Source organism: Condylostylus longicornis, unplaced genomic scaffold (assembly GCF_029603195.1).
Source record: "Condylostylus longicornis isolate FDR11 unplaced genomic scaffold, ASM2960319v2 ptg000135l, whole genome shotgun sequence".
Lineage (NCBI taxonomy): Eukaryota > Metazoa > Arthropoda > Insecta > Diptera > Dolichopodidae > Condylostylus > Condylostylus longicornis.
In genome coordinates this window covers 16,437,219-16,455,983 of record NW_026578103.1, presented here as the reverse complement: position 1 = coordinate 16,455,983, position 18,765 = coordinate 16,437,219, and the positions used below count along the sequence as shown (strand labels likewise).

General features: G+C 25.8%; 2 protein-coding genes across 3 annotated transcripts in view; one reads left to right on the top strand and one right to left on the bottom strand.

Moving 5' to 3' along the window:
• LOC129615054 (uncharacterized) overlaps positions 1-18,271 on the top strand; it is a 44,476-nt gene extending 26,205 nt beyond the window's left edge. For both annotated transcript variants that reach the window (XM_055530104.1, XM_055530105.1), the window contains exons 3-11: positions 6,988-7,769; positions 14,376-14,544; positions 14,615-15,146; positions 15,227-15,735; positions 16,078-16,313; positions 16,383-16,823; positions 16,904-17,044; positions 17,153-17,343; positions 17,427-18,271. In XM_055530104.1, the coding sequence (XP_055386079.1) occupies positions 6,988-7,769; positions 14,376-14,544; positions 14,615-15,146; positions 15,227-15,735; positions 16,078-16,313; positions 16,383-16,823; positions 16,904-17,044; positions 17,153-17,343; positions 17,427-18,150 (3,725 nt within the window). In that variant the 3' untranslated portion in view covers positions 18,151-18,271. The remainder of the gene's footprint in view (positions 1-6,987; positions 7,770-14,375; positions 14,545-14,614; positions 15,147-15,226; positions 15,736-16,077; positions 16,314-16,382; positions 16,824-16,903; positions 17,045-17,152; positions 17,344-17,426) is intronic.
• LOC129615056 (protein MCM10 homolog) overlaps positions 1-18,765 on the bottom strand; it is a 131,950-nt gene that overhangs the window by 70,057 nt on the left and 43,128 nt on the right. Inside the window, exon 4 of the transcript XR_008697429.1 lies at positions 816-886. The gene's annotated coding sequence lies outside the window, so the exon portion shown is untranslated. The remainder of the gene's footprint in view (positions 1-815; positions 887-18,765) is intronic.

Below are 18,765 nucleotides of genomic sequence, written 5' to 3'. Positions count from 1 at the left end.
GCTATATTTAGACTTTGAATCGTGTGATCAATAAACATTTGCGTATGAGCTTTGAAAAAATTCCCTATCATAAATATTAGGTGACGTATAAAACATCCCTGGTTTGTTTATTTTTACCACCGGTTTAAAAGAAATCCATCTGTATACGTCAGTATGTCTGTTTATAAAACTTTTACAATCTTCAAGGTGGATATTTGAAATTTTGCAGCCAAACAGGTTTTGACATCAGATAGTATTGGTTTTCTTAAACAACATTTTCTGGTACCTTCTTCCGCTTTCGGCTTATCTAATTTAATTAACAATCTCTGTATTACCATAATATCTTTTGAAATTATTACTTCACGAATACACGTCTAATCCTACGTGTGTATTGGAAATATGCCTATAATGGCTATAATACATATTTATTTCAATAGAACATCGTTTTTGTTATTCAGATCCTAAACTATATAGGTAGCTATATAGTTTAGGATCTGAATAATTGGTTTGATCAATTACATATTTATATAGCTTGATGCTTATTTTAAAAAAATTTAAGAAAACTTGTATTGTTGAATTGAAGAATTTTTGTTTAACACCCAAAAAAGCTGAAGATAAATGGAAATTTATAAACAAAATCGTGTAATAATTATATATACACATTGTTCTTGAAAATTCATTCAAAATCTTTAAGTGAACTTCTTATATTTTAAATTTTTCCTGCATTTCATTTATGAAAACCAAACATTTATGAAAAAAAATAAACATTTTTATTACGTAGACTACAGACTATAATATAAAATTTAAATTTTGTATATTTTACGAAAACCACTTACCTTAAATTAACTCAATCGGCAAAATATATAAAAAAATTCAATATCACTTTCATTCATTATTCATCATATTCCTTAAATATAAGAAAAAAAATCTTTGTCATTAAATTTGAAATAAAATTTTAAAAGTTATCATAAAATTATTTTATAATGTCTAGAGTTTTTGATTATTTATAATGTAATCACAACATCCTTATTTCCTTAATTTCCTTATTTAATTTATAAAAATGTAATAGTGGAATAGTTTCTGACCAATATTTCTATAACAAACAATCCAATATGAGGATTTATTTCATATTTGAATTTAAAAATTGGTTGTTTCAACATGAGTTATTCTAAAAAAATATTCGACATACCCATTGGTTAACATACTTAAACAATCTTGAATTGGGTTATTCATTTAAATCTATAAATATTAGTATCAATATTCGCTCAATTGCCATAATCGTCTGTAATCGATTGACTTCAAACTAATTATGAATATACAAAGCTTTATTGCATTGAACAGTTGATATTAAAAAACAGTTGATAGCAAACAAATCATTCCTGCTATGGAAATAAAATAATCTGGTATCATAATTTATATCCATAGCAGTAATTAGTACTAAGTAGAGTTAAAATCGTGACCCTCGAGAAATTCCAAATTTTGATAAAATGACTCGGACTATCATAAAACTTATGGCCACGCTAGGCATACACTACGATATTAGAAGAATATAGGAAAAGTTATTGAAAATTCATTGCTACGATAATATACTCTATGAATGTAATATTCATTAGCTAAAAAGCGCCAGCCTTATGAAATTGTAAATGGAAGTTTGCTTGAATTTAAAATTTTATCAATCATTTTCTATTAAATTAAAATTATTTATATATTTGTAAATTATAATTATTAATTGAATTTTAATTTTAATGAATTTAATTTATTTAATAAATTTTAAATTAAAAATTCTTGTTAAAATTAATTTTCAGCAACCATAAAATTGTGTTTTTCTCTTTAAGAAGATCAGAATTTAAAATTGAATCACTTATGATTTAAATTTGAAACCACAATTAAATTTCAAAATAATTTTAGGTACTATAATTTTTAATTTTTAGCATTTTTCAAAAAAGAATTGGAAAAATTGTTTATTAGTTTTACAATATTTGTCAGTCCATAGTTTTTTTTTTCAAATTTAGATATCGTTTTTCTATATATATAACAATATCGTTTTTCTCCTAGAACATAAATTGTAGGAGTTTTTACATTTACGATATTAGCACGTTCTGCCTTGAGCAGAACGCAGTTTCAATTATTGCAAATAATTATTTTTCATATATGGTAGATCCAGCGCTGAATATTAATGAATAAATGATTTCGTTTAAAGAAAGTTTTTATTGACCTCCACGCCCTCCCAGTAAATTTTTTTCACCCCTGAAAAATTGTTAAAATTTGAATTTAAGATGCCTCATATTTCCGAACTTTTCTAAATATCTAAAGAAGCGAAAAGCTAACGGTAAATATCATATCATCAAAAAATGTAACTATTTATCAATCACTTATGGGCACAACCACAGTCACTTATATGGGCAATTCAACTATTACGATAACGCTTTTTTCACTTTTTTTTGGTCATCCTGAACTTATGCAATAATTTTATAGAAAAATTTGATATTTAAATGAAAATATTTTAAATTACGTACTAGATTGTGATTAAAAGAAGATTTTTCATTTGTTCAAGGGAAATGTGCTACTTTACAAAATTCGTTTTAGGTTCGATTCAACTTAATTTCTCTCTTCAACATTATACAGCCGCATTTCACATCCTGGTTATTATTTACAATTTTTATATCAATTATTGCTATCCTTTTCAAAATTATTTTAATGTACTTAACTTTAATGTACACGGTATGTATGTGTATGTCATATTATATTATATTTATATAAAGTAGAGAAAAAACCGTAAAGGATTTTCATTTTGAAATGAACAGTGAATTTGGCGACAACAAGTACGTGCTTGATTCATTTTGTTTTGCAAATCTATCATAATATAATAGAAGCAAAAAGAAAAACCAGAAGGATAGGAAAAATTGAGGAAATTTTTTATATTCATAGCTGTACAAAACATTTAAGTTTTTGAATGAATTTTTCACTTTTTGTTTTTTTTTATTATTTTATTATACTATAAATGTACCTACATACATGTTCTATTAAAAATATGTGAACATTATAGTTGTTGTGAAAATATTTTCACTATTAGTTAAAAAAATGCAAAACAAAAACACCATAACTATTTATTTAATCGAACGTGAAATAATTGTGTGTGTATATGTAAAGAGCGACTAACAATGCCAATCTAGAGTATTCACTCGCATATTGTCGTAAATACTTAGCGTACACAAACTAAATTATTAACAATTGATCCTAGAGTCTATATAAGTTTGATTTGTTTAAAGCTGCTCTGATAGTATAATTGAAGTTTGTTTGGAACGCTGCACATTAAATTTACTTTATTTATAATTAAAATATATGAGATTATAATATCTGGATCAAGAAAATCAGAATAGCATCTCTATAGATGGACATAAAAATGATTGACAATATAGGATTTCTATGACAACTGACACACGGGTTTACATGATTTATTGTTTTTTTATATAAATTGTTAGCTTGTTATTAATGTAGTTCGTATTGAATTTGAATATCATTTTATTTGTTGAATATTTTTAAATTTTGTTGGAAAATATTTTTAATTAATCCTATATTTTTTGAAATCGTATTTCTGAAATTTCAGTAAGTTTCCGATAATAGAATAATAATTTCAACCTTAATTGTTTAAATGGTATGCCTTATAGCTTTCTTAATCGCATCCAAACTATACAATGGCGTGGTATTTAATTAAAACGTATTTGGAATTATTTGCAAAAATTGCAGGCAAGAATGAATGCAAGAACGGAAGGATTAACGGACATAACTAAATTAATTCAAAATGCAATGCTGATCAAGAATATGTATATGTATATTTTTTGGAATTTAGAATAATTTGGAATTTTTATATTTTAAACTAAAAATATACCAAATTCTTCCACATACATTTACACATAGCTATATATACTGTTGAATTTTAAATAAAATTTTAAAATAAAAAATGTTAACCCAACCATGTGAAATGATTTTTAAAAGCCCACTCTGTCCCAAACCGAAATAATGTATACACATATACATATACGTGAGCTATACCTTGCTATATATTCAATTTGAATTTTTTTCAAAGATATATGGAAAGAAATTTATCAAAATATGCTGACCAATAATAGCCTTGCCAAAAAAAATATAGAAAAATAAATTCAAATGAATCAAAGTAACAAAATATGCCACCGATTTCCCTTTGATACTTTATTATTCCATTCTATATTTCATATGTATATAGTATGTATGTAGTGGCATTAAGTAGTTTTTCTATTATAAAGTTAAAAACACAATACGTATATTACCGTATCATAAAAATTGAGATGACAAACAAAACCAACACCATATACAGAATCCTTTTTATAAATGGGATGTAATTTCGAAAAAAAACAAAAAAATTCCTGGAAAATATTATAAGCATTTGAAAAACAAAATAAGATAGATGAAAAAAAATCTTATGAGTCATCAGTAATGAAAATTTTCTTCTGTTTCTTGGTTTTTTGATTTTCTCGTATAAGTTTTGAAGGAAAATTTTTGTAATTTTAAGAAAAAGGATGATAAAATTTCAGATTTTTTTTTTTATTTAATTAATAATTACAAAGAATCACGTCGTAGGAAAATTTTCAAAATCTTTTATAAGATTTTTAGTCATCAAATTGAAAATTGAATAATTTTTTTTTATATACCGGCATAAAAATTTTTGCAAAATTTAGTCATGATAGTTTCAGTAATCAATATGACTCTGCCTTTTTGTTATAAAGAAATATAGGAGTAATAGAATAATAATTATGAATTTTATGGAATTGAATCTACTTTAAACCTAAAATAAACTTGGAATTAATATATGAATTTAGTTTACAAAAAAAAAATGGGTCGAAAACTTCCACACAAATTTGGTTTTGCTCAAATTAACCAAAAATCTTACACCTAGTATACACGTACCATATCCTTTTTTGTGACTTAATGCTTCGCAAGTTTGACTTATATTGTAAGCACATTTATATTAGCTTCCTTTTAAGGCAAATAATTGTAAAATAACAGTTTAGACCTGAATTCATTTACATTACTCCTACGAATACCTACATCTACAAGAAATAACATCTACATGGATGATGAGCAACCACTGTGCATAAATTGAGTACGTGTAGAATGCATGTACTGTAGTAAGAGTATGTGAACGATTACTTGTTCACTTACTAAGAGATTTTGATGGCCTTCTCTATTTTGTATCAAAAAAAAAATCCACGAGCATTTGTACACATCAAATTTTCATAAAAATTTTATCAGATCGAACAAAATTCATAATTAATATGTTTGATAATATGTAAACAGAGCATAATGTCTGTTGCTGTTTTACGAACAAGAGTACCGATTATATGTAGTGCTTTTCCAAATTCTTAAAGAATTAAAATTATAAATTATTTTTCCTTATAACTTCAAAAAATATAAAAATTTCCGGTCATCTTTTTCTAATGCCCTTGTATTATTTTGTTATATTAAACTGCTTATATACCAAAAACGATCCTTACGTTTTCAAAATTAAATTTTAGAAATTGAATTTTTTAATTTAAAACCTTAATAGGAATGATATTTAATATTATTAATGAGAAAACATATGTCAGATAACAAACTATAAAAAAATAAAAATTTTGAAGTGACTCAAAAATAAGGTTCGTCACGTGTCAAATATTGAAAATTTTTTCTAATACATGTTAAACGTATAATCATATGAACCTATTACAACTATTATATATTTAAATTTTTACATTTTATGGAGTTACTTGCACTTATTACACACACTTACACAATACAAATGTATTTGAGTGTAAATTGAAAATTATATTCTTATCATGCATCTGAATTAATCCCCAATTCATAAAACATATATAAATGGTTACTTTAAAATCCTCTTGACACACAAATGTAATGCATTAATTAGGGCGAGGGAAAAATTACACTCTTTTAATAATTTCAATATAAAAAAAAACAGAAACCAACTTTCTTTTCAAAATTGTTTGCATTCTGTATAGCGTTTGTACATGTTAAGTACCGCAGAATTTCTTCATTTTTTTTACACACGATGTAAAATTTAAGTAATTTAATGTACTAGAGAAAAAAAAAACAGGGAAAACGGTTCAGTTTTTCACACAACCAACCAACACTCCTTTAGTTATATAGATTAAACAATTAAGACATATGAGATATCACTGTCTTTCATTCTAGCATTTTAAGAGAATATTTGTATTTTACATTTATCTTATGTAATTGAATTGCGTTGGAGTTACAAAGAGAAAATATTAACCCAAATTTCATATTTCATAATATTTGGGTTAATATTTTCTATATTTGGAAATCCTTTAATATATCCTTTGCGTATTCTTAAATTTAATTGAAATCTGTTGTAATTTTTAAATTACTTTTCAAAGAAATTGTTAATAAATTAAGCATTGCAATTTCAATGAAAATATTTAGTGGATTTGAAAGAACAAAGTCTGTGCTAATTATAATTGAACACATGCATAAAAATTAGCATCTCCTTTGTAATTAAAAATTCGAAAGAAAAATCGTTTTTAAATCTCTGTAATCTTTTATATAAAAATTAAAATATTCTTTATATAAAACTTGATTAAAGACTTAAAAAGTGAAGAAAAAAGTCTTTAAATTTTTGATAGCATTGCGCTCTATTTTTACTTGTTTTCACCGGTTCCATTTCTTTATTCAATTTGGAATAATTTCAAATTATTTCATTATGAAGCTTAAATTAATTAATATTGTTTCCTTTATACAAAGCTATTCTATTATCTCCTAAAGTTGCTTATGCACAAAATTAATTTTTATCAGAATTAAAAATTAACCAAATCAACTCTTTTGATTTCTTAAGCACTATAAATATTAGATTTAAATCAAAAATTTTGAAATTATTTTTGATTTGTCAAACATGCTTCAATTTTAAAATTTATAATTTTTTTTTTTAATATCATTTCATTTATTATTTTTTTATTACAGGCTTTGAAATTTTCTTTCCACAAGAATTAGTTAAATTAACAATACCAAAGACTGAAAGAGCATTTAAATCATTAACAAAAGTTCCAATAGGAAAATTTCAAGTAATATCCTTAAATCGTAATAATCCTGCTAGCGAATATTTATATAAATTTGAAGAACCAATTGAAACACAACAATATTTACGTATTGACAATAAAACTGGTGAAGTATATTTGGGTAATAATTTTTATAATTTATATTCAAATTATAATAATCAAAAGGATGAAGAGAAAATTCAACAATTTACAATAACAGCATATAATCCAAAACATGATACATTTCATATGGCTCATATGACATTACAAATTGAATTATATACAGAAACAAAAGATTTTTGTGCACATCAATTGAATAAAATATGTTTTTGGGATAATATAACATATTCGATAGCAGAGAATTCTAAATCAAATCCTATTATAATTGGTGAAATTGGTTCATTCGGATTACAATATATTTGTTCACAAGATCGTATCACATATTCATTGAATAATAAAAATCAATTTATTGAATTAGATGGTAGAAATATTATAGCAAAAATAAAATTGGATCATGATAGTCATAATCCTGGACATTCAATTGATTTATTAATAAAATGTTCAATAAAGACAAGTATGAATAGTGTACCACAAGATTTTGAAAAAAATATTAAAATTAATGTATTGGATCGTAATGATAATGGTGTATGGTTTCAAGAAAATAAAACTTATTATAGTTTTACGATACCGAATCCGCATTTTAATGAGGTAAGTCAAATATTTAAAAAATAAATTTTTGAATTAACTTATTAATAAAATTATAACACAAACAAAAAAAATCCCATATACTAGGCTTGCTTAGGTGAGGTTGCGCGGCCCTACGAAGGGTACTCTTAAACCACCTAGGTCAGTTGTGGTGCCGCCAGATCTCTTCCCTTTCCCCAAGATCCTACAAAGCCAACAAACTAAGGAAGAAGGCAATGCAAATTCCAATAATTATACTTAACAAAGTTTACCCGTCACGCATTACCGGGAGCCGTGAACAAAAAAGTAATCAATCTTATTTACTTATTCTAGTACTTGTACAAACTTTTCGAACATGATTATACCACACACATGAATATACTACAATTTTGTTTACATTTAAGATTTACTACCTAAAAGCCTCTCCAGTGATCGCGAAGTACGCTCTCATGATTTTCTTCAAAAAGTACTAAATTTCTGTTAAACATCAGTTACACAATATCTTTATTCTCCGTATAATTATACTTGACGTTTTGTTTTCGAATCCTTTTTTCAAAACTTGGGGCCTCGTGAGACCAATTTTCAAAAATCTTTTTCGAGCAAAAGGTTTAGACCTCGTTCACATCTTTCATACAAAATTTCATATGATCACATTTTACGATTTTCAATATTAAGAAATCATCTCGTGAATTATTCCAAATAACTTCCCAAACAACTTCAAGTTTTATGGTAATGGAATGAGCGGTTTATTAGTGAGGAGCGGTCAAACAAAATTTTGATTTCATTTATTGTCTATTCTAACTATATATATGTAGATAGAATAGATTAAAATCAAATCAAAATATTAAAAATTTCCTTGTATCCTCCCCGTTTCATTTTCAAGTTAAAATTTTCAATAATCATGCCGTATAAAAATCCTTTACGAATACTTATGGTATCATGAACTTTATATTTTGATTAATTGTCAAAGTAAAGTGAACAAATTTTACTGTATTGTAGGGAAAAGTTAAAAATTTTCCCGGAAAAAGCAACTTAATTAAAACATTTTTTTTATTATGAAAAAAAAAATTATCAGTTAAAATGTTTGGCATGTTTGGTAGCCATTAAGAAAATTATATAAAGTGCTCACACCATAACATAATATTAGAAAAATGCATTTCAGAAGTGAAGTATTCTATATAAAATTTCATTTCTTATAAAAGTACATATAATATTATATGAAGTATAGAGAACTTAGTAGAGTAGAGCAGTAAAAACAGGATCCTTCATAAAGTTTTTAATAAATTTGTGAATACTTGAAAATAAATTATAATGTTCATTTCATCACTTGTGCTAAGTTAAATTCGCGTGTAAGTAGTGAATCACTAACTTGGGAATCAAATTTGATATTGGTTAGAATACGAGCTTCTATTCAAAATAACTTAAACAAGGCTTTTAAATCAATCAATTCGCAAGTTTCAAAGAATGTAGTTTATAAAGAATTCATTTCAAAATTCATTTTCATATGTAAATGTTGACATTGCCACATTTAATCGCAAAAGGTTGTCTAGCACTGATGTAGACAAAAAACTTTTTTTATACACACATTCTAAAAATGTTTTCTTCTTTTTATGATTTATCCAATGTTTTTCATACATTTTCCTTTACAAATGACTGGAAATGGCCGCAGACAAAAAAAAAGTGCGTTCAGACAAAAGAAAAAATAAAAAAAAAATTTAGTAATTTCCATTTTTTTTATTTATATTTAAATATTGTGTGTATGTATTTGTAGATTTCCCTTGACATAGACTATACACGAAATAAATTTTGGGTCAAATTAAAGCTTTATAAAGCAGCACATTTCCTTCATTGAATTGAAATTTTATTGAAATTTTCGTAATAAATTGCAATATTGCATTTCTTCAGGATCAATACAAAAATTGAAAGAGGTACTTGCTAATAGCACCATATCTACTTGATAGTATAATTTTTAAGAATTTTTAAATAAAGGCGTTTATTGTAACCTTTCCTTTTTTTGGTATTATATAAAGCTTATCGAAAAATATTCAGAATATGAGTAAAAACTTTAAAGCTACGGCAATAAGTTCCTCACTAAAACACAATATTGAGCTTGCGAACTAGGCATTGTATGTATATTAGAGAGTAAATCTGTAAGAAATTTATAAACAGACGTTGCAACGGAAATACAGGCAGACAGATGGGCAAAGTTAAATTTATAAACCAATTCTCAATTGGAAGTAGACAAAATTAAATTCCATCAAATAATTTTTTTTTCTTGTGCATATCCTTGAAGAAAAGACTTAAAAGGATATTAGGAATTAGTTAACATACCAATATTATTTTTTATTTCTATATAATGCATAAAAAGAATGTATATGTACGTATAATAACCGTCTATATATGAAAACTTTTTTCAAAAGGTGAAATTCCTTCTTACATATCCTTATATCCTTACATGACGTTTCATAGTTCATAATCTTTTATAATATTGTGAATAAAATTTATTTTTATTTTTTTTTGAAAATACCCATTGCATGTAAAAGTTTAATAATGGTTTTTCTTATTTTGCTTCCAAATACAAACATGCAGAGAAGATCGTCTAAATAGAAAATTGTCTTTTTATTTTTAACTTAATAAAAAAAAGAACATTGGAAAAAAAATATTATTTTGTAAGGATTGGCAAAGAAATTTTCCTTTATATCACAGATACATATCATAAGTATGTATGTATATATATATATAATAGGTAAAGAAATATAGGGGTGTTAGAGTGTGAGATTATTTTATGTCGTTACGGTAGCAGTTAAATAATAAATTTTTCTATCTTATAAGTTATTTTATGTGCTAATCAATCAAGACAAGTAATTTTAATCATAAATTATAATAATGTTTAAATGTATTAAAAAATTGGCTACATAAAATATACTTGTTTTGATTTTATTGCAGTCCAAAACAAAAACAAAATTTTATATTTAAATGTAATAGAATTTATCAATAGAATAAGAGCTCAAATGATGAATGAGCTTATTTCACATCTTATCTTCAGTATAATTTTTTGTAACGCTACTTATCACAGCCGTCTAAAAGTTTCTTGGATTGCCAGAACCATGTACTTTTTATTTGAAAAGAAGATGATTAATTGTTCATTATTTACTCTTTATGTTTGACATTTGACATATTCTACATTTCCTACAGTCATACCTACAATAAACATTTCCTGAATAAACTGACATAAATCCAAAACTATTAGTTTCTATATCCGTACGAACATATATATAAATGTTTGAACGTATATATAAATTTTCCACTTTTTTTTTGTAACGCTAAGAAATAACGGGCTGAGACATGGTCATATTTTTGTTCAGCGTCGAATTTTCAGTCGTCCGTCTATCTGTTCACAGCGATTACTCAAAAATTAAGTTATTTAAGTTAATCAGATTTTCACAAATGAGTTGTAGTAAATATATAATAAATACTAGATCTTATTGGAATTCAGTGTGATCCACACAGTGGTTCGGGTAGCTGCCATACAATTTCCAAAGATATTTGATAATATAAGAAAAAATTATTTAAGCTACACTACTAAAAATTTGCAAAGCGAATATAGTAATAGGGTTATTTTTTTCGATAAAAGCTGTAGCAATTATGATATAAATCTTCAAATCATTCATTCGTGCGAGTATAACCATAGAGTTGATACAAAATGAAATGTATATACATCAAAACATTATTTTACATACACTAAATTTAGTAACAAAAATTTTTATTATCACCTCCTCATTTTTTTCCCTAAAAAAACGTAACAAATTTCGATTAATTCAATAATTTATGTGCCTACATTTAATGTTCTGTACACATTTTATAAATAAACTAATATTAACCTACATATTTATGTAAAGAAAAATTATTATAATTGGGTTTTATTTTGTAAATAAAAAAAATCATAATTTTAATGTAAAATGAAAATTTTTTTCTATTTTATTCTGTTACTGAAAGTAAAACTTTTAACTACATGAAAAAAAAATTGTACAAAATTCCAAACAAAAACTGCACCTCTTTAATAAAGAAATCATCCTTTATCCTTTACATGATATAAAAAAAATGTTATAAGAGTAAAACGGGTCGAAAAACATGAACACAATTTCTTTTAGTTCAATACACGCCATTTTAAATTTTATTGTTTTTTTTTTTGTGTAAACACCTCAAATGTAGGTTCATTAACACTTGAATTCCAATATATTTTTGCTTAATATGATATTATGTGACTTTTCAAAATCATAAAAAAAAATTGAGGCTAATTATGAGACATGAAATTTTTCTATCGCTTTAAGATTAGACATATAAGGCATATAGGAAAAGCTGCAAAATGCGAACTATACTTAATGCACTTTCAAAGTTTATAAGAAAAATAATTAGAAAAAACATTTTTATTCCACCGATAGTGTTCCCAAAGCAAATGTGTCAAATGGATTCTGACAACCAGAAACCAACAAGCGACATTTTCCTCCCTTCTCTTATTTTCGAGTAATCAATCCACAATATTGGCCTTCTCGGAAAAATGTACTACCAGTTTGATAAATTCATTTTAAAACAGATGATATTTTTTTTGCTATTAAGATACGAGGATTAATTTCAGTTATGATAAGAATTGCATTAGTTTCTATGAACTAAGTTGAACAATTAGATATATAGACAAGTAATAAACAGCACGGGTTTACATATGTGTAAAAATGTATATATGTAAAAGAATTGTTCGCTAATTACGTATCCCTATTGGCAAAGTAATCGAATCAATTTCGAAATCTTGAACAATTATTATAAATTTTCATTTGTGATCACTACAAGCTTGAATTTATAGAAAGAACAAAAACAAATTTTTTCATAAAAATTTATAAGTACTTGCCAACAGTTTTGTAATTGATTTTTGTCGTAGATTTTGCAAATATCTGATATAACAAATATATATTTGTTATATCTTGCTAATGTTTGTGGTATAATTGTGGTATTCACAATTATACGACAAATATTGGCATGATATAGTAAATATGGAGTAAGTAAAACAGATATGAACGTCAACGAATTTCATATAAATGTAACCAGGTCTGGGTCTAGCTTGCTTTACGCCTCTTTTTCTTAACAAGTATAGTATACGTAAAACAGATATAAACGTCAATGGAATTTTAAATAGATGAACCATGTCCGAGTCAAGCTTGTTTTGCGCCTCACGCATTTTCCGGATAGTGCACCCTGCTAACATGGAATCAGAAACAAGTCATTTCTGTTTCTGCTTTTTAAAAAAAAGGTGCAGATCGCTGTTTTATGCGTTCACGGAAAAAGCACTTATTATTATTTATACATATAAATCCAGCCCTGTTTGTACCTAAATTCATAACTTATAAGTTTTTTGCCAAAAAAAATAAATAAATATAGGCAAAAATAAATTCTTTCACTCGCCTTTACTGTAATAATTCTCAATACATAAACATGTTTCTTAACTTTATTTACAAATTACTTCTGTACTTATGTTTTAACAACATAAAATGCACATATTAAATTTGTTATGTAACACTTATTAAACATAGCTATTTGTTTTTTTTTTTTAATAAAAATTATTAACTTTAAGGAGCATAAGCAATTTATTAGCATGAGAAATTGCTATTAAATTGTACTTACATGGTATTTTGTAATCCAGAATGAAATTAAATGAAATTAAAATGGATAAAATAAATAAAAGAAATGGAAAAAAAAATATAAGAACATGATCATAAACTAAATAAAATAAGTTGGGAAAGGAATGTCCTTGGGGATTAAATATAAAATTTGCATATATACAAATGTATATTCACATAATTTTTTTTATTTTATACAAACATTTCTACTATAGCATTTATTACAATAAAAGGTTAATTAAATTAACCTAGTATATGTAAAATGTTTTATTTATTTATAAGCTTGTTCATATTTATTTAACATACTCTATAAAGCAACATTATTATTTGGTATATAAATTACTGATTAAGGTCATAAAAGTTGTGTTTTGAACACACTAATTTCTCTTCTTTTTTTCTATTTAAAAGTGTTAGAAGTAAACGCATTTATTAAATTACAAATTAAATAATTATTGTGACAACACATAAAACATATAAGGGATGATGTAATATGCTAACACATACTTTATACCGAGGACATTTCAATGGAATTTAAAGTTTTAATGAAAATTAGAATTTTCTTTAATGTAAAAAAATAGTTTCCAAGAGAATAAAAAATATTAAGGTCCAAGAGAATAAAAAATATTAAGTGATCTTCGTGTATATTAAGTGATCTTCGAACTCTTACCCATTCCAAAGCACGATTTGAAAGTTGCTCCTTTATTGAATAAATGTTATTTTCATTTTTTCAAAGTGATTCCGAAGGAAAATTATAAATAAAACAAATAGTAAGAAGTCATTTTAAAATTCACGTATAGTCGAAATTCAGGACCTTTCAATTTTCTTAATTTTGCTAGAGGAATTCTATCGAATGTTGACAGCTCTGTATATATATATATTAGTACTAATTTTGTATAACATTCAGTATCCTAATATAGTTAATTTTTAATACAAAAAAATCTAATAATTTTCCCCTATATAGGATGAAATAATTGGCGATCTTCCCATAATAATTAGAGATAACGATTCTCTACAAGTCAACAGCAAAATAATTTATGAAATTCATAATGAAACTTCTCATATAATAAAACCATACTGTAATCCATATGAAGCTGATCATACAGGAGTAAAGAGTACAGCTATTAGCTGCCGTAAGTTTAATTTTTTTTTAAATTAATTTTATTATGACATTAATAAATTTCTAATTACCTCACTATATAGAATTTAAATTTATAAGACGTGGATCACTTCGAGATTCACCACATTGTTTTATATTTGAAGCTCGTGATATGTCTTTGGATACAGAAAATACCAAAGATAAACGTTCAATAAATGCAACAATCTGTATTAGCAGTAATATGGAAAAAATTATTGATTTACCAGGTCCAAAAGCATTAGCAATGACATCAAGAAATCATGGAAATATAAATACAAGAAGAAATCGTAAATTATTACGTAATACCGATGAACAATCTATTAATGATGATACAAATGATAATACAAATGGTATTACAACAACAATGAGAACATTTATACGTGTTGAATATCCAAAAGATATTTATGTCTATCGAACATCAATGAATTTAACAAGAGTAACACAACCAAGCAATATGAAACAATTATATAAAAGACCGGATCATAAATTTAGTTTAATTGATGATCCAACAAATGCATTTGCTATTACAAAATTTGGTGGAATTTTGTATGTACATAATACAACAGCTTTAATGACAGCAATCGAACATATTTATTAGTAAGTAATTTTACACTATAGCAAGGACATTTGAAATTCAAATATAATTTTACGTTTTTATTTTTGTTTTTTTCTTAAAGCATTAAAATTGGTTGGTTAAATGAAACCAAAGTTCTTTTTATACATTTAGAATATGGTAGGCCAGAGAATACAAGTTGTGCATACGAACCTGAATCTAGAGTAACACAAACATGTTCACAAGTGAAAACAAGAAAAAATTGTATAAAATTTTGTGGTTTGGGTACTGGTGGTGGATCATGTGAATATAGAGGACTACCAAATTCAACATTTAGTACAAATTTTGCAACATGTACACCGAATGCAACCTATTGTCCTGACAATATATGTGATCCATTAGAACAAATTGATATATATTTGTGTCCGCAAGATTGTATGCCAGCAACAAAAATTTTTGGTCCACATACAAATAATAAAAATAAATTAGGAATTTATTCAGCATCAGGTGCTTGTATTTGCGATGAAGGTGGTAGCTGTAATTGTGGTTCATTTGGTTTAGAAGATAAACCGAAGAATTCGGGAAAGAAAAAAGAAAGAAATAAAATACAACCAAGTCAAAATGTAACAGAAGGTAAAATCAAAAATATTTTCTATTTCAATTTTACTGTCAGGTCCTAAGCATTAATAACATCTCCTTAGTTCAATGTACATGAAATTTTATCGCCAAAAATTTAATGTATAAAAGTCATTGTTCATTTCTAATCGCTGTTATCACTAATTCTTATATATATGTATATGCACACATGTACATTGTATACATCTTATCGTATATAAATATTTTGAATTTCTTCTATTTATAAAATTCTTCCAGCTCCTTATCTAATTGTTTACTCAAATAATTACTTTGTATAAATAGAATAAAAAGAAATATAAAAAAAAATTATAATATTTTCCATTTGATTATGTTTAATAGCAACAACAAGGCCATTATTATCTGGCGCTACCATTGAATGTGGACCATCTTGTATGATTCTTGCAGTTGGATGCCCCTTAATACTGATAATTATTGTAATTTGTTTAATTATATCGCGACGCAAATACATAAAACAAGCAAAACGAAAAGTATTAAGTGAAAAAGGTGATGGAGAAAATCGTACGGTTGATTTACCGTTAGTACCCTTTGAAAATGACATGAAATTGGATATAACGGTAAGTAAATATTTTTTAATTTTAAATAACTTTAAATTTTCTTATATTCCCATTTGCAATTCCATATAGTCCGATTCAAAATGGGAATTTAAACGTGATTTACTCGTATTTGATACTCTACTTGGTGAAGGTGAATTTGGTAAAGTCTTAAGAGGATATGCAACAGATATAGCTGGTAAAACTGGTATTACTACAGTTGCTGTGAAAATGTTAAAAACTGGTGCAAATTCAGCAGAATATTTAGCACTTTTATCAGAATTTCAATTATTACAAGAATGTTCACATCCAAATGTTATAAAACTTTTGGGTGCATGTACTAAAGGAGAATCACCATTATTAATTATCGAATATGCAAAATATGGTTCATTAAGAAGTTATTTGAGATTAAGTCGAAAAATTGAATGTTCTGGTGTTGAATTTACGGATGGTGTTGAACCAGTAACTGTTAAAGATATTTTATCATTTGCATGGCAAATATGCAAAGGGATGGCCTATTTAACAGAAATTAAAGTAAGCAGTTTCTTTTACAGCAATTTCACAAATATATGCCAATTAAATTTTTTGTATTCTAATTCCAATTTGTTATATAGCTGGTACATAGAGATCTTGCAGCCCGAAATGTTTTATTAGCAGAGGGTAAAATATGTAAAATATCAGATTTCGGACTAACACGAGATGTTTATGAAGATGATGCATATTTGAAACGTAGTAGAGATCGAGTTCCTGTAAAGGTAAAATTAATTACATTTAATGCATTAATAAATTAAAAAATTAATTAATTTTGAATAAAAATTGAATAATTTAAAATAACTTTAAAATTCATTCACTCTTAAAAATAGTGGATGGCTCCTGAGTCATTGGCAGATCATGTATATACAACAAAATCAGATGTATGGGCATTTGGAGTGCTAGGTTGGGAGTTAATAACACTTGGTGCATCACCATATCCAGGAATACCACCACAAAATTTATATCATCTGCTAAAAAGCGGCTACCGTATGGAAAGACCAGAAAATTGTTCAGAAGACATGTAAGTTAAACTTGATTTTATTAAAGCTAAAACAAAACTTTTTTTATATTCTGAAAAATTTATTAAAAAAAAATTCTATATAGCTATGGAATTTTGAGAGCATGTTGGGGTGATGATCCAAATACACGACCTTCATTCAAATATTTAGCTTCACAATGGGAGAAGTTATTAGGTAATAATGCCAAATATTTAGAATTAGAAACAACATCAGCCGTCTCAAATCCATTATATTGTGATGATCCAACAACACAAAATCATAATACATCAACTACAATAGCAACAACAATACAAATAACCGGAAATAATAATACTGAACCGATTAATAAAGAACCAAATGAATCATTAATTAAAAATGATCTTGGTGAACCAGATTGTTTAGATCATTTATGGAAACCACCAAAAGTCAGTTATGAAATTAATGATAATAATTCAAATGAAGAGAATAATACATTAAGTACATGTTTAAGTAATGATGTATCAAATTCAATACAATTAGGCTATGATATACCGAGACCTTTAATTGAATCAAAAACAACAGAACAAGCTTTACGTTACGAAAATGATTTACGTTTTCCATTAAATATTAAAATTTGTAATGGACGTATTAGTCAACATATTTCATCTGTACCACCAAATCATTATTCAGTTCCAGTTAAACGTGGACGTTCCTATATGGATATGACAAATAAAACTCTAATACCAGATAATTTAAATATTGATGATTTTGAAAAGAAAATGTCTAAGAATATAACATTTCGTTTCTCCAGTTTATTAAATTTAAATGAACAGGACACAACAGTAGTTTAGAATTAATTAGAGATTAGGGCATTTATTTTAAAAGGAAAATTGAGGTTTTCTTTGTAAAAATCAAAATTTTATTTTCTGTTTCTCTTTTTTGACAAGGTTATTTTTATTAAATATGTATAGTGTGAAGGACCAAAAAAAAATGTTAATTTAGAGAAAGTAAAAATTTAATGAGATTAAGTACTTAAATGTAAAAAATCTTATATACAAAATTATTGTGAATTTTATGTTTAATAAGACAATGTTGGGTGCAGTTATTATACTTGGCGTTTATCTAAATGTGTGTTCAACGGCTAATGTTAAATAGACTCTGTAATTTAGAGTCCAATGAATCTATCAATTTCGATGGAAATAAATTTAAATTTTACAATTTTTCGGAAAATATTTTTTTGCAAATGAATTTTTAATTGAACTTTGTTAATATTTGATGCTTAGTTAAACTAGGAGTAAATATATTAATTATTATTTACTTAAAGTGTTCTACTTCCAATAGAACTGAAGGAATACTAGGGAATTACAGCTGTTTGATTCACTTTCGTACTCGTATAACAATAGTTTAATACGCCTTTTTAACTTATTTAAAAAAATGTGCGACTCAAACAGCGCGTACATAATTCA